The 18,104-nt window shown below is 36.0% G+C and overlaps 1 protein-coding gene across 5 annotated transcripts in view; it reads right to left on the bottom strand.

Annotated features, from left to right (window-relative positions):
- Nucleotides 1-18,104, bottom strand: part of RAB3IP (RAB3A interacting protein) — a 36,794-nt gene that overhangs the window by 13,442 nt on the left and 5,248 nt on the right. For 2 of the 5 annotated variants that reach the window (XM_005503230.4, XM_065040262.1), the window contains exons 2-5: nt 11,039-11,314; nt 10,569-10,830; nt 2,978-3,073; nt 335-412 (exon numbers count right to left, since the gene is read on the bottom strand). In XM_005503230.4, coding sequence (XP_005503287.2) covers nt 335-412; nt 2,978-3,073; nt 10,569-10,830; nt 11,039-11,314 — 712 coding nt within the window. Of the gene's footprint in view, nt 1-334; nt 413-1,176; nt 2,944-2,977; nt 3,074-10,568; nt 10,831-11,038; nt 11,315-18,104 lie in introns of those variants that run through there. The other 3 variants (XM_021288680.2, XM_065040254.1, XM_065040272.1) reach the window with 2 other exon arrangements.

The raw sequence follows: 18,104 nt of genomic DNA, 5'->3' as shown, positions 1-18,104 counted from the left end.
TTCCAACAGTACTAACACACAGAGGCCTATGCAATTGCATAGCGTAGTAACACCAGTTTCCTATGCATGTGTCTAGCTATCTGATATGATGCTGAACCACGAGCTCTGTGTCCATAGGTGTTATTTAAGAATATGCCAAGGCAACACAAAACAAGTTAGTATATATTTTAATAATGCATACAGGTAATGCTCTATTTTACTGCCAGTGTTAGGTTTATGGTTGGACTTGATTCAAGGGTCTCCTCCAACCAAAATGATTCTATGATTTCGTCTTTACGATTCACACTTTATAACCACATGAAAAGACAAAGCAAGCAAATCAGAAAAAACTCACCTTTCCCTGTGCTTCTTTTAACTGTTTTTCTGCTGCAGCTTGTTTGACATTAGCTTCTTTAACCATTTTGTGTGCTTCCTATAAAAAAAAAATTATCTAGTGTAAATGCTTCACACAAATTTACAAGATCCAGTAAAAAAAAAAAAACAAACCAAAACCACTAAGGACATATATTTGCTTCACAAAGACTACTTCTGAATAGTAGGTTGTGCAACAATCTGAAATTAAATAGTTACACACCAAAAAATACCTACAAATCTATCATTTGGATTCATCACTGGCCCACCAAATATTTTCTCCTTGGTCCTGAGCCCAGATTAAAAAATTCAGCAAGTCCACCCATCCCCCCCCAGCAGGAACAATACCTGTCATGAACACCAGGCTCCCATCCCACTTCAGTGGCTGACAAGTCAAGTTCCTTGACCCCCAAGAGAAAGACTTGACCAGCAGCACCAAAAGCAACATGTGCACAGTACCGCATTGAAAAGAACTCCTCCCTTCTTCTGGCCAGAATAACCAGTTTCAGCCAACTGGAAATTTCTGCACGAAGGAACTGGTCGAACAACTATGAAGTCTAAATTCTTACCATCAATAAAAGACAAAGCCACAGCTTTATGGATTAATAAACATTTCTTAAGTAGAACAGAAAAAGCACTAAAAAACAATCAAAGTAAAGAAACAAGGATAAGTCAATAAAGAAGAACGTGTAAAAGGACTGGGAATTTTTTAAACATCCTTTTACCTCATACCTCTAAGCCTTTTGTTCTCATAATGTATTTGTTTAGGCGCTGAGCCAGCAATTTGTACCTGTGACCAAATTACTGTTCTTAGTTGGTACTTACTGGAGGCAACAAACATTGAAAGATCAGGGCCACCAGCTAAAGTACTTGGGATAGGATGCTTCTCATATCTGTAAAGCGCCTAGCACATATCTGGACGCTATATAAATAAACCAAAAGAAGTTCATACGTCATCATACCAAAAGATCTGGCTCCCACTGGCATACAACACAGCTGTATAATATGGGTTTGTAAAATTCTCTTAAGTAACAACAGACACATGCAGGAATGGCAACATACACATTTATACAATGTGTACAAATACATTTAACATTGACCATGCAGTTTCTGCTTAGTGATGCACCTTTAAACGCAAAGCATGTTAGAGTGCTATTACAGTGTAATAATGTAATATATACACCCAGCTGTTTAAAACAAGTCTCAGTCCTCCACTGGGATGCATTATTATAAGCTCCAGCCTATCCACTAATATGGTTGCTGAAATTAGTGGGATTCAAAACAGAAAATGAATTCAAGAGCTGTAGATTCCAGTGCAAAAAACAAGAAACCTCAATAATGTATTTTGTTAGGGTCTCTTAATGAAACAAAATCACAAAAGAAAATTAAGGTGACATGCCCACAACAGCTGGGAGTTCTGAACAATTAAAACTCAAACAATTATTACTAACACACTGTGTATCAAACATAGCTTTAACAAAATGATACATTGTTCTAAGTTACCAGGTGTCACTAACATAAAATTTCACTGATAATCTTATTTTTATTCTTCTGTGGATAAAATATCTGCCCAACATTTTTCTCACCACCATCATACACAAGTATTTATGCTAAAAAGTACCTTTCCAGTTTCCTATTTATCCTCTATATACAGGAGCTGCTTAATATTTTAAGTAACTGCTCTGCCTGGATGACGAAATAAATGCTCTGCCAACCCACCAAGCAGCTTGGAATTTGATTTTTCAATGTCAGTATTTTCAAGGTTTTAATAGAACTTTTATACAAATACAACATCATAGGTTTAAATATTGTTTCTAAAACATACCTAATACCGTATCTACGCATATGCTGAAACCCAATACTTATGATCATCTCTGCATTATGAAATTAATTCTGACAGTTATAGGTATTGCAATTTAGCCTCTAGGCATTCCTATATATATTCCTATGATAAAATGAGAAGTGATCCTCCAAGTATGGATTTAAGATTTTTTTTTTCTATGTAATACAAGCTCACAATCTCTGCCAGCACTACTGTCTTTTCCCCAAATGAAAATGTCCCACTTAAAGTTCAGGCTTCTCACTGGGTAACCAGGTTCTACCCTGGTACATCACGAAATTTTCAAGTTTCTTTTCAAGTTTGTGCAACTAGCATGCTGCCAGACCCAAAATTCAAAAGCTGAAAGCATGGCTTAGTTAGATACTTGCTGCCTCCGTTGATCTGCAATTACGCTGGGGTTTTGTTCTTTTGGTTGGTTTTTGTTTAGTCACCATGACAACCCCAGATTTGGCTTTTATCTAGATAGCCTTGTTGTCAGACAGAGAACACATCTTGAAGTAGTTATGCCAAAAAATAAGTCTAAATAGGTTTAAGTTTTCTGATACACTTTCCTTATTTTCTTCATTTTGTATCAAGGCAGATGGACAAGCTCAACAAAGTCTCTTTCAACTAAGTGAAAAGTCTACTGCTTGCTCTTCAGCCTCTGCTTCAACACACCCGGGTCTTCAGGACACAAATCCCTTTATAAGCTTATTGTAGAAAAATTCAGCATACAATATACTGATTCTACATCAAACATCTGTCTCAGCTTCCTTTAAGTATATCACATGGAAGACTCCAACAAACCTCAAACAGACTAGCTGTAAGTTCTTCCAATTCCTGTCCAAGTTGATCTCGCACTTTAGAAAGCCTTTCACATTCTTCATCTTTTAACTTCAGCTCCTATGGAAAATTGAAAGTTATTTATTCTGACTTAGAGTAGTAATTTGCCCTTTTAAAGCTAATACCAAAGAGAGGGGGAAGAAAAGTTAAAAAAAAAAATAATAATTAGAGGAACATATAACCTTTGCTAAAGAAAGCCTTTCAAAATAGTAATCTTAACACTAGAAGCAATTAAATTAGTGCTGTACATACATATAGCTATTCTTCCTGCTATACAACAATACACCAGGCCAATCTAAAGTATCTCTAACCTAGACATCAGCATTGCCAAAATATTCTGAAGTAAAAAAAAATAAAAAAAAAAAGCTTATTTTCCCCAAAAGTATAGAAGACTTAAATCACTTAAATTACAGATCAAATTAATTATTGGGACAGACAGAATACCATCTCTGTTTATCCATTCTTTAACAGACACTTAAAGAAAGCAATCCTTTAAAAAAAATTTAAAAATTGAAAAAGCTTTGTTGCAAGACGATTTCCAATGCTAAAAGAAGCTTAAAACATATTTTACTACAAATATTCTCCTGCATATCTCCTTATAACTAATACAATTCCAAAAATCATACCCTTGTTCTTGTTTATGCAGGTATATAAATCAAACTAAAGCAACTTAAATGAAATTCAAAATGTTATTTGTCTACACTACTACAATTTGAGTGAAGAAAGCCTAACCATACCACCTGTAAAGTAACATTTTAACACAGATTTGGCAGCATGAGGGTTACACACACCCAATCTCATCTGTATCGTCCCATATCTGAGGGAAAAAGTGGGGTAATTTGCAGAAAAGTACAAAAAGTTTGACAAGGAATTTGATAGAAGGGTTCCTGTCCCCTTTCCAACCATTAAACCCTGGAATCTCTTGCAAGAAAAAGGATGGAGAGGAAAAGGGAAAGAAAAGTAGCAGACAGCCCGCTCTGACCTTTCAAGCTTTTTCTGGTTTTGGCCATAGCTCTCCCCCTTCTAATTGTTGTTCTTATTTTCCCACTGCCAGGCTAGCTATTGAAATACAGGACTCAAGCCTGTCACTGACATGTTAAAGACTCCAAATGTGATCTGGCAATGATTGGCTTTGCAAACGTCCAGAAACCAGCAAACAAAACCGCTGCCCTTCAGAAAACTCTGGGAGGCCAGTCACTACAAAGCCATACAAAGGCCCAAATGGCAGCAGCTTCCCTTGTGTTTTTGGGAGGTGGTTAGTGTTTCTCCTCAGGTCTTCATGACTGAGTAACGTTGTACACAATTATTTTGGCAACTACATCTTGCCTTGTAGCATGCTGATACTAGGTCTTGTTCTCAATTTCTGCACTGCTAAAATCAAAAAGTGTTTAAGGACTGTTCTAGACTCATTTAGTATCAAAGGCCTTAGTTCTCCCTTCTTTTATTTGGTTTTCACTTTGGACATAGATTGACTTTTAGTCTAGTTTGTTTTCCATTTTCATTCTTTGCATTCCAAATGTGATCTTTTAACTATTCTGAAAGGTACCACATGAACAATGGGGTTTTTCCAAACATGGTGTTTCTCAAATGGTACTCAACTTTTACTTACTAGCTACAAATCTGTAAACAGTGACCTATCTGCTCTCTCTCTCCAAAAAGGCAAGAAAATAGCTACATGTGGAGGGAAGAAAAGGAAAAAGGAATATAAAAAGCCAGAGAAAATAAATACTGGGGAAAAAAAAAAAAAAAAAGAGGTTAAAAAAAGAGAGGGGGGGAAAAATTAATTAATAGTATTTCCCATATAAAGTAGGGTTCTTAATAAGGGAATTAGAGATTCTGAGGCAAAATGCTTAAAGCTGAAGTTTCACATGTTCCTATGCATGCAAAGGATACACCAACACAATTCCTTTGCTTTACTTCACTGATTTGTAAGGAAAATGCTACATACACATCAACACATCTTAAAAGGAGGTTATATTAATATTCAGGTCAATAATTAACATACAACGAAGACACAAGTACCCCAGGTTCACTTTTGGGCTACCACTATCAATACACTATGTTAAGTAAGGTGGTTATAGTTTTGCCTGCAACTAGAAAGGTTAGGGAGGTTTAGATTAAACTTTGGGCAGATAAGTAAAGCTACTTAACGAAAACAAGGAGGAGAGAATACCAGGCAGTCTACTACGCATGGCTGCTTAGCTGGATTTGTCAAACACTGGGCGAGTTTCCATGACATGATTCAGGAGGAGAATAATATAACACATTATTTTGCCAAGCAAGTTTAATAGCTCCCGTTTGTTTGTTGTTTTTTTTTTTTTAAACAGAGCAGAAATAGAAAGTGCCCAAAGCAAAAGCTCCGCAGTTGTTAGAAACATTACTACTGTCTGTGTCTTAAAGGCATTACTGAAGCCTTCCCAGCCGTGCACTATACAGAGACAGAAAAGACAACTGTGTGTGCTGGACTACTCATCTAGGCTGCAGTCCTTCTCACATTACTGTTCTGAAAAAGTAGCTACATGGAGATGAACTATTACAAAGCACACCACACATGATAGGCAATAAAAAAAATATAACTTGCATAGGAAAAAAAAATATCTTAAAGTTAAAAAACCTTCCTATATTAAAGAGTCATATTACTGCTTATTTAACTTTGATCTTCACACAGACTGCAAGGTGGGTCTTTACAAAGAACCAGTGAAACAAGACATGCAAATTACTGCTTCCAAATCATTTGTATTTTAAATTCTAGAAATAAATTCACCCTGCACCTAGATCAGCAATTTAACCAAGTCAGAACTAGAAGCAGAAGATAAAGGAAAGAACAAAAATTTTCTACAGATATCACCTAAAATCAGAACCAAGGGATACTTCTGAATTCTGAAGTTGTCAAAAAGCTTGTATTTATATTCAAATACATTTCTGCTTGACTGGTCTTCACTCAGCACTCCAGTTAAACAAGCTACACAAAACTTAGTGAACTGCAGTCACACTTACAAGGGTGTTTAATGTAACCAAAGGTCCTGAGTATCTTTTCAGAGATAAGAGCATTTCACAAAGCACTGAATTATCATCTTATAGTGTAGGTGAAGATGCTCCTTTTTTGCTCGCATGCAGTTATCTACTTGCCTGAGAAAATTTCTGTCCCTATGACACCCTATAACAGCATCAGTCAGCAGTGTGGAAACTGAAGATTTTCATCACTGAAAGACAGTGAGGAGCTGCTAAAAACACCTTCAGAGAACCAACCCATCTCTAACAATCACAAGCTAGCGACCGTAAAATTCAGCTGCAATTTGTGTAAGAAAAGCCTGAAAGCGCATTCTTCAGTGGAGTTCTGGGATGGTGTATTATTCTGGAGCATATTCATTATTATAGTTCCTTAACTTATAAACAAATTACAACAAAAACTCAAGAATGCTGAATGGACTGTACAGTACTACTAGGATTCCTGGATACTTATTGTGAATCTATTTATTCATTAATTCATGAAGAGTTTTAAAATGTCATGTTTTACTGCAGAAAAACAGATTTAACTGCCAGTACAAAACCTCCATAATCCTGGCAAGAGCCTCTGTTACATTGGATTCTTTGACAACACAGGCCTAACAACAACAAAAATCTGCTTCAAAACCTCTATCAATACAGAAAATCTGAAGACCAGAGATCAAACTGTAATACTCTGTTTCTGAGATGAATAATGCATACAGAAATTAAGGCCTTTGAAAGAAAAATCCAGAGCTCAGGATCAGGTTCTTAAACTATTACTATGTTGAAGTTTACAATACCACATTCTATACTGTCACTTCTGTCACAAGAATCACTGTATCAGTGTGCAAAAAACCTCTCAATTTCACTCTACTAGGGCAATATCAGTAATTCAGATTTCTACCCTGCTTCCTAAAAATAAGACGGGGTCTTATATCAATTTTTGCTCCAAAAGATGCACTAGGGCTTATTTTCAGAGGATGTCTTATTTTTCCATGAACGACAATCTACATTTATTCTTGAACAAAAAAATCAACATTTATTCAAATATAGTCATGCCATCATATTTTGGAACACAATCATAAGTCTTTGATCTGTGCATGAGCCCGGCTCTTGCCAATCTTTATTGTTTTGGGTCTCATGGCGTCCTCTGAGTGTGATTCTTTTGGAGGTGTCTGCTTTTCTTGATGAAAAGTTTATCTGTCCTGTTGCATTCTATAGCCAATTAATTTTACCTTTTTTACATGTATAGCTGCCTGGACACTATTTAAATTGAGTTTCCAATGAACTGTAACTAGTGCTTATTTTTGGAGTAGGGCTTATATTTTAAGCATCCTCAAAAATCCTGAAAAGTCATGCTAGGGCTTATTTTTGGGGTAGGTTCTATCTTCAGGGAAACAGGGTACAACAACAAGGCAAACATGGCTTTAAGTGTTACCAACAAGCCTACAGATATTACTCGAATGACCGTAGGAAGCATGAAATGCGTTCTCAAACTGAATGCAATAATTGCAACTAATATCTCTGGTAGACTGCCCTTTCCTCATCAGAGAAAGAGGCCAAATGTCAGTGGCAGCTGATAATTGTAACACTCCAAGAAAAAGACGTAACAAAACAAACCCATTTTCCTCTACAGTCACGGATGACATCATTATATTGACAGTCTGACCGATGAGGAAATATCTTCAGGGCCAAATCATACAAAATATCAAGGAAAACATGACTATGAAATGCCACAGCTCAGAAACTACAAAGTGCTGCTTAGTATGAAAAGCAAACAAAGATATGCCTTTGCAAGGACACCACTAAACTTGCACATCAAGAAACACCGGGTACCAAAATACCATCACTGTTCTCCCAGATGTTATCTACGTGTGGTTGATCTGCCTTCAGTAACCACAGTGCCATAGCTCAAGCCCAATACAGCAGAAAAAAATGCAAATGCATCGAGACATGAGGAGATAAGGTCCCAGGCATTGAATCACTAAAGCCTTTTAACACCTCCTCACTTTTCCTGATGCTGTTTTAAAGGGGAACAAAACAAGGAAAGGCTCAGATCACCTAAAGCAAGGGCTCTTCAGCTCCATTTGACAGAATTTAAGTCTTCAGTAAAAAAGTAGGCAAAAATGACCTGAATGGTCTCAAAGAGTGAAGAATCTATGTCATTTTAATTAAGAGGGTATTTTAAGGCAAAAGTATGTCCAATCTTACATGCTCCATTAGTGTAGAATGCTGCCCTGCTGTTACCTCTGACCCAGCCTTTCTCCCTATCTTATGACATGATTTGGTGCTGCAACCAACCTAAGTTCTAGTAGAAAGGGTATTTCCTCTCACCAAGAAACAAATTTTTGAAAGACTTCTTTTTAATAATTATCAGCAATGCTGTTTATTTTGAAAAATGAAGTCTGTAGTCTTAAGAAATACAACACATAAGCAATGGAGGGAAAAAAATTAATAAGTCTTTATTCTATTCCTGAATAATTTCTTCAAGAACCATCTTAAATGTCTAATAATTACATGCCACTCATATATTCTCTAATATAAAAAAAATTAGAGCAAATAAAGAAAAAAATCAGAGAGTGGATCCTTAAGCTTCAAAATTCCTGTTTCCTTTCTAATCACAACTGGAACAAATTCAAATCAATCTTTAATGCATATTACAATAACATACAGTTTGGGTAAGAAATCTGGAACACATGAAAAATGCAAGACAGCAAATGTGTGTTTACTTTGTTCACTCCTGGAAAGTCTGTAAGGTTTCCAGGCTCAGTAAAGCTCATAAAACTCAACGGCAAATGGTAATTCTCATTCTTCTAACTGTTCCTAATAAACACCACAGAGATTTACAGAGAATTTAAGACTACTATGCAAAAACCAACCAGCTATACACAAGCACTACCTACTAATTATGCCCCCAGACTTTTAAACCGAGTACTCAGTAACAAAAGTGAATATACTTGGAAACAAAAGTTTAAAGACTGCATGACATATCAAACACTGCAGAGTGGACACAGCCCTTTGTGAACAGCCCTGACTTTTGGAAGGAAGCAATCAGAAATTAATTAGGGATAGAAAAACTAGTCCTCATTCATACAGGAAGTGGAAGAAAGTTGGTATTACAGAAAGAATAGAATTTACTTATGTATAGTCTGTAAAGACTCCTGCTATGACTTCTGTGTTACTGAGCAATTCTGAAATAGTGCAAATTTAGGAAGAAAGGCAAAGTTTTCCACCCAGCATAGCACTGGTAAGAATCAACCTGACGGGTTGAGAATTAACAAGAACTGCGACATCAACGGTCTCAAATTAGCACTGAATCGCTTTTAAGACACAAAGGGTTTGAAAACACACACCATGCAGTCAGTATGTCCTAGCAGCCTTAATGCCATTTATTTCAAAACTACTTTAAATTTCAGAGTTAAATAGGAAACACTTCCATCTTTAAGAGATAAAGTAGTATTCACTTGTATTCACTTGTCAGAAGCTGAAAGAGCTTTTCTAAAGCTTAAACTTTAATTTGCTCTTATTTTCTAAGGTTCCAAGTTTAACTGTTAGGATTATATATTCACGTGCAAGGTGCTCAAACTTAGCTCAGGTTAATGTTTCCTTTCAGTAGTCAAATGCTAAGCAAACAAACACATTAGCAAAGGAAGCAACTACTCAGCAATAAAATAACCAACAGAAGAAGTTATGTCAGAATCCACATTTAAGATTCACATTAACAAGGACAAATGCAACTCTGACAGAAATTATGACTACATGCAACAAGATGAGGGCACAAACAGAGGAAAACAAGTCCAAACACGAGATAAGATGAGCTTAAATCTAAACAGGAGTGGAATCATGTAAAGGAGAGGAAAGGGCACAGATACAAATAGCACAAAACCTACTTGCAAGTCTAAGCACAGAGTGATGTTAAAATGATAAATAATGGCTTTGCATTTATATAGCACCATCCATCCAAACAAGACAAAGCGCTTTACAAATATTAATGATTTGAGCCACAGTGTCTTCAAAGGTATTCATATTCCATTTGAAGTGTGGTGGAGCAGTACACTGAAAAACACCAGTCACATCTTCATTGCATCTTTCCTACACAAGCATTCCCCTACAAAACATCTCAAGTACCCCATTCTAAAGCATTTCTATATTCCATGACCCATGTTACACTTTTATACTCAAGGAGAAAGAAGACTGGAGAGGTATATAATCAGTGTCTATAAATACTTATACAGTAACAATGGAGTGATAGAAAATTACTCTTATTCTCAAATGTCAAAATGAAAGAATGGTCTACATTTCAAAGAAAAAGCGTGATAAACCAGATATTGCAGCAAAAGCTTTCCATGGTTAAATAGCAGCAGCACTAGAAAAAAAAGACAACACACACTATCAAGGAATAATTCAAAGACATTAGCACTGCACACATTCAGAATAACTTTACGTAAAATAATTACATAAGAAATGAGTAGACTCAGACTGCACCTTCTGGCCCATCTATCATTCTGCAATATTAGAACCACTTCAAAGGGAAAAAAAAGCGGGAGGAGACAAGACAAAGCCTTACCCTCTGAGCTTTTGCAAGTTCTTCTTTCAATCTTTCATAGCCCTTTTCTCTTACTTCCAGTACAGATGGGCTCCGTAAGTGAGATAAACTGTCTGTACTCAACCCAAAAATATCTTCATTTCCTTCAGCAACATCTGCTACTGTAGCACCCTGCAAAAACTCTCTCTCTGCGTTATTGCTCTCCTTTCTGGAATTATTGTGATTGAATGACCCACCCTGGGGTCCAGAGGTAGAACAAAGTACTGCGTCGGTAACATTGATGCTGTAACGAGAGTGATATAGGGTTTTTTTATTTATATAATACATTAAGAAGAAATATTTTAGAAATGGCAGTAGTGGTGTTGAATGTACCATTATGGACACAATATTACAACATCATAAGTAATATTAAAGTGATATCTTTAGTAGAGCAAGCAATTTATATGCAAACAAACGTCAGTAATTTGAATAAAACAACCTACCGAACTCACCTGACACCTGATGCTTCTCCACAATTCAGTTGTCTGGGAGATGAATAAACAGGTTGGGTGGGAAGATCAGAAACATTTAATGCATTGGCTTGGATTGGTGTGGAGGACACAACAGAAGGATGTGGTCGGTAGATAACACTGGGTGAGGTAGTTTGTTCCTGAGTCCCTGGCTCATTTACTCCAAGAAGATCTGGTGTAGTGGGCGAAGCGAGGTTCACTTCATGAAAGCCTTCCAAGGGGTCACTGGCCATAATAAAAGCCTCATCATACGAAACCCTGAATTAAATAATCACATTATCAGAATGCAAACAGGAAATATTTAATTATATCTGACAACTATTTGAATTAAAAAAAACACCCACACAAATACGTTCAGAATACTTCACAATATAATGGAAACTGTGGATTAATCTTGCAAAAGTATCAACTTCAACCACCAAAAATGGCTTTTCCACACACTGGACTGTTGAGTCCAGAAGACCTAATAGCAGACTTCACATCTAAATGGGGTGATAAAATCAGGACCATGATCTATGTCACAAAGCACAAAGTCACCTTAATTACAGCCTAGAGCTACTTCATATCAAAACATAAATATATTCACAAAAGGGGAGACTTGGGAACCAGTAAGAAAAAAATAAAAATTAACTTAAGCTTCCACTTTTAATCTCAGTGGAGCAAATAATCTAGAGATTGAAGCCAGCAAACCTTTAAACAAATTACAGTCCATGGCAGTTTTGGGTAAATTATACATCTGATCTCGTAACAGTTCATTGAAATGATAGAAAGAGCCAATAAGACTTTTTATGAAGTATGATGATGTGTATTTAATGCATCACATGATTCAGTGATTATGACAACTGTGAATAAGTATCATGCCAAAAATATACTACAGGCAAAAGTGTACTATGATTTGGCCATTTAACTGACAGCATTGTTTAATTTTATTTTTATTTTTTTAATTCCATATGTCTTTCATAAAAATCAATAGAAAACTAGTACAACACATGAATTTTTGTAAGCCAAATCAGAAAGCTCCTATTTTCCAGCAGTTTATCATCAGAGATCACAAAAATCTTTGTACAATTCAAAACTAGAAATTGGAACTGGTATGTAGAAATCTGTGAAGCAATTACTTAACAGTAGTTATTCACTGGAAAAGAAGTCCACATTGTATAAATAAGAGAGAAATTAAGGCTTCACAAAGATACTTAACATGCAAAAAAAAAAAAAAAAAACCCACACCAAAAAACCTGTAGCGTCTAATACCTTTCATTTTACAGAGAAATCTGCTTGGATCTTAGAAAAGACAAGGCAGAGAGAAGATTTAGAAAGATGATAGTCATATCCATAGAGATAATGCCATCTTACTTACATGTATGCCCAGTTCCTCAGCTACTTCATAAAACACATGGAAAATACCAAGAGTGGTATCCTCAAATTAGCATATGCAGTAATGTTTTAGTTACTTCAATACTTTTTGGTCGTTTTAAACACAAAGAACACTGTTCAAAATTGGTTTGGGTCTTAAGTATTGTACTGACTGTCCATACACCCATGCTAAACAAGTTGTTTTACCACATATTATCAGGTACTTTTGGAAGAAATCCATTTGTTCAGACAGCAAGAATATGTTATTAATTTTTCTCTGTTGCTGTTCATTGCCCCCACAAAAAAATATCCATTACCTCTAAGAAACTGTGCAGGCTTAAGGGACAAAAAGGATCTTACATGAATAAGAAGGGATGTTTGGGGTTTTTTTTGGTTGGGTTTTGCTTTGTTTTTTTTCCTGTTTCGAACTATCAACAGCAGTTGCACAAACATGATTTACATAGAAAAACACTGCTATCATTTTGTGCTTTAGAGCTTTTCTACCATAACACCGAGATGAACAGTTTATTTTTAAGTTAAAGTTTGAAAAATATTCTTGTTTGTTTTCCCTATAGTTCTTCTTAACTATTATAAGCCTTCTAATTATATGTTCTACATGATGATAAAGCCTGTTGATTCAACAAATTAAAACAGAGGGACTGCCAGAGCCACAGGACATTTCTTCAATGTTTTCAGCTCTACAGAGCCACTATTACACATCATTTTACATTTAATAAACTAAAAAAGCCATCTTGAAAAAAACAGAATTGCAGAAACAGTCCTTCAAAGCTCATCAGCCCAGTCGAGAAATAACTTTCTTGCCAGTCTCACATCTACACAAACACACTCGCTTCCATTGTTTCCCTCACTCTCTTTTGACCTCCGAGTAACCCATAACCAATACTACTATATTGGCAATGCCGCCAAGATGTCCTTTCACATTCCCGATGCTTTGGATCCCAGTCTTCACAATTAACAAAAGATGCAGGAAGGTGCAGGCTGCTGAACACAGATGCAGAAAGGCTGCCTAGACACCTTGCCATTTCTACGTCTACAACACCTACCCTGTTTCCCCAAAAATAAGACAGGGTCTTACATTAATTTTTACTCCAAAACTGCTTACTTTTTAACATATATAGCTGCCTGGACACTATTTAAATTTACTTTTTTTTTTAATGAACTGTAACTAGGGGTTATTTTTGGAGTAGGGCTTATGTGTGAATCAATGCAGGCACATCGTAAGAAGAGCCAGAGGCCACGAATGTATTTGCAAAGAGCAAGTTTTATTTTAGTTACCTCTCTACCGGGAGATCTCCGAAGCAGCACCTAAGCTACTGGGCACAGGTGACACAAGCAGGGACACAGGCATTGGTAAGTTCAGCCCTTGTAGAAGATGACTTGGCCACCTGCAGTCGCCTGTATTTCAAGGTTTCAAGCAGGTGCAGCCTCTCGCTCTTGCTCACAACAAAGCACGGATCTCAGGCACAATGACAAGGCGTCCTAGAGTTTCTCACAGGCCTATGTTACCTAACACAGAGGTTCTATTTGTCAAGGATACAAGGTCAGCAAAACAATTAGTGCGATGTATGTGCATTTACTACACCATAGTTGCAGCCGCTTGAGCGTATTTACAATTAACCAACCTCCTCGCCAATACTCCACTATTCCCATACAGCTTATATTTCAAGCATCCTCAAAAACCCTGAAAAATCATGCTAGGGCTTATTTTCAGGGTAGGTCTTATTTTCGTGGAAACAGGGTAGGAAAGCACATCAAAACCCACCCAAAAGCAGCAAAGATTGAGAACATAACAGAGCAAATTGGGAACAGCTCTTCTGCCACATCTTCCCTTCTGTGGACCAGTTTCTATTTCAAGTTTGAAAGACATGTTCGCAGTTCCACTCAAAACTCACCATCTGACTTGACGTTCAATAGTGGTATCATAGTATTCCGCATCACCGGTTGTTTTCAGCTGCATACCACATTGGGCTGAAATTTTCTATTAAAGTTTTTTTTTTCCCGCAAACTTATTTTTAAAAAGTACTCTTTAGCCATTTCCAAAGAAAAAAGGCTCAGGAAAAACTTGTCAGTTTTTAATGTATTTTACTATTTCTGTACAAATCTTAGGGCTGTTTGTAGCAAATACTTTAAATACATTCAAGCAAGCAACAGGCTCAACAATGCACCATTCCTTTACAATAATTTACACAAATTGAGCTGCATTATGAAGTGCAGAAGGTCACACTGACTCATACAGAGGAAAATTATTAGAAACCTGCTTATTATCCTCCAAACATTCAAACAGATTTCTAGCTCCCCCTCTGGACCAGCACATCAATTTAAGCCAGGGGTGTCAAACTCATTTTCACCAGGGGCCACATCAGAAAAAAAGAAAGAAAAAACTCTTTCTGATACAATAAGTAAAAAGTTATATAAGTTATTCCTGGAAGAGCTAAAAAATAAAGTCCCTCAGCTAAACTTTTTCCATAGCCTGTCAAACGGGCACTCGTAAGCGTACCATCTGTGTAAAACACTTTCCATTCACATCTTTTTTCTTTCGTAGCATTACTTCTCACTTAGCACACAGAAGATGGGTACGTGACCCATACAAAACAAAGAAGCCCATATTAAATATCTCCATTTCAAGACTCACCAACACCATGAGTTTTTCACCAAGGCACCAGCTGAATGCATGTTATGCATTAATGAAACCAAAGCCATATGCAAAAAGCTAGGTGGTCCTAAAAATAAAAGCTGTCTTTTGGGAATGAACTCTTAAAAGTAATGGTAAACAAAAGGAAAAAATATATAAACAAACCAAACACAACACACACCAAATATTTCAGTGTCATTAAAGATATACAGGTTTGGTTAAAGCTTTAGGGGAATTCATACGATTGACTAAGGCAGCAGTGAGCAGCCTTGCTGTGAAGGAACACGGAGCACATGGTGAGCAGAGCTTTACTAGGAGCCCAGCTGACAGTGTGTAAAAAACCACAGTGTTGACACAGCACTCTTTAGTAGTAATTCTGCTACTGCGAACAAAAGCTGATATTCTGACATTTCAGGGCAGCACACTTATTAAACAAAATCATGCATTTTCTTAATACTTCTTCTACCACATTAATATATGGTGAAATCTTGGAATAGCACTAGTGCCTACCAAATAGGCAATTATTTTTGTCTTAGTTGATAGTATGCAATTTGGATGACGTACAAAATTCAAGTACTGGAATAAATTAGGATGAAACACCAACAAAATAAATCAATTTCCTCATACTTCCATATAGAAATAATGCAAATTTCGTGGAAGCTGTCAAAATGTTGCAGCTTTTCCCTATCTCTCCACTGCCACACTTGCACTGCTGACTACCCACATAACTTCATGAGGAAATGATGCTCAAATTTGTTTTGTCATCTAATATTAAACAAAAACATACTACAAAGAAATCAGTTTAACATGTTTCTATAGTTTCTAACAAGGAACAAAGACAGTGAACATTTTCAACAGCAGTCAAATCAAAATGCTTAATCTAATTTTCCTGTTATAACTCTAAGAGGAGTTCAGCTACTTGTCTGAATAAAAGCAGTTAATAACTAGATACCAATAAACTCCTTGAAAAGCAATAATTTACTGTGGTTTGTTTTCTTCCAGAAGGGAAAAAAAAAATAAAAATAGTATTGTTCAAAACTGCCAATTACAAACTCTGGAGTTTGTCTTTCAGAGACTGCTTTAAATACAAGACAGGCTGAAGATGACAACTTTGAACAATCTCTTAACTTTCACAGCCCATTTAAAAACTATGCCAGCACCAAACATTTCACACATCGAAAAATCCCAATTTTAGCTTTAATAGTAAAGAGCACCATTAAAACATTAACCTGCTCAAGTGAAAAAAAAATAATAATTTAAAAAAAAAAATCACATAAGGAAAAAGAAGTTACTGTTTCTAAACATTTTGTGGAAAAGCAAATTCTAGTTAGCACTTAGCAAAAACAGGTGTCTATTAGCTAGAGTGTTTTAATGTTCACAGAGCAGGTCCTTCAAAATGTAATAAAGTCTCAAGGACTTCATTTATTAGACTCCCATGTCTGCTTCCATTAATTTTGGAGGAGACTGGAAAGCGGATTTTTTGTAGCTGTTCCTCAGAAGGACTGGCATTAGCCCAACACTGGGCCTGCATTCTTCTCAGTGGGTTTAAATAAATAAATAAATAAATAAATGTTTTGAAATATTTGGCATTATACAGTCTGGAATGTAATATGTTTTAAGCTCTAAAGAACTCACTGGGGAATCAGAGTAGCAGAGTAATAAATTAAAGAAGTAGTTCAATTAAGTCCTGCGACTTCATATCTATACCTATCAGATACAACCAGGCAGTTTAAAAAGTAAAATTGTTCTAAGGCATATATGGACACTAATTTTAAGTTCTAAACCAACTCAATTATACCTATCCAGTATGAGATATTCATCAGATGTTGGTAGACTTTTTTTTCCTTAAGGGTTTTATATTCAAGCTTAGCCACAAAACTCAAGCAAGTTTAAACACTGTTACCAATGCCAGTTCACTGCACAAACGCAATTCAAGACTTGGCACAGGAATACAGAAATGCCCTTAAAGTCTGAAAAAAACAACTCCCACCTTTACAGTATTGTGGTTATGATAGAAATTTCTACTTCAGGTGCCCAAATACACAACTCATTTTTCTTCAAGGCAGTTACAATAAGAAAAAACTAAGCACTGAACTACTCTAGTCTTTACATATTCTACTTTTATTTGCTTACACTACGTACTTACCACCAGATGGTAAATTCGGTAAAATGGTAAGCAGAAGGTAAACTGTAAGTTAGACAAGTCTACAAAACTTGACAGCTAGCAAAAACACATTGGGTTCAACATAAGAATATTTTTCTGATGCATTCCCACTACTGTTGTCATATAATGCTATGATGTGTATCTTTTTCTGTTCTTTATTTTCAATTTAGGTATGCAAAACACTACTTCATGCTGCTTTAGAGAAACATTTCATCTATATGACAGCCAGATTTTATAAAAGTTAAAAGAATTCTTGTTTTGCTGAATTGACAATTAAAAAAAAAAAATCTCTTTTGAAAACTTTTTTTATAGGGATATCTTCAACTTGAAAAATACAGGTGCGGACAGTGAGTGTCTCTCTTACACAAACAAGGAGCACACAAGATTCAGCTATCTATATTTATGAAGTGTTTGTGAAACCTATCAATAAACATGGTTTAGAGTCTGGTAAACAGTACACCTCTTACTAGAGAGAAAAATCAGTGCTTGCAAGGTAGAATACTGCAAACTTTTACTGTAAACAAACATTTGAAGAATGCTGTTTGGTTCACAAAGACTCTCTAAACCAAGTTAATTTAGCTGTAAATATTACTGTCTTTACAGACATCATTCTTTTCAAGACAGAGCGTTGTTCTGCCTTATCTTGGAAACAAGTTCACAATCCCATCTCAGGTTTAAGCCTGATAACAGTGACTGCAGTGTCATTCTTGCCAAGGCTTGGACCTAAAGACCCCTCTCATTTTCAACTAACACTGAAAACATTCAACTAGTAAACTTGAGTAAAAAAAGATCGTAATTTTCATAGTATACAAAGCTTTCTACAAGTATCTGCAAGTGCATTTAAATAAATATATTCTTAATTTCTGGAAAAAACAGCA

This window comes from Columba livia, chromosome 1, assembly GCF_036013475.1.
Source record: "Columba livia isolate bColLiv1 breed racing homer chromosome 1, bColLiv1.pat.W.v2, whole genome shotgun sequence".
In the NCBI taxonomy this organism is placed as follows: Eukaryota; Metazoa; Chordata; class Aves; order Columbiformes; family Columbidae; genus Columba; species Columba livia.
Note: the sequence above shows the minus strand (reverse complement) of the source record. Positions and strands in the feature narration are given on the sequence as shown.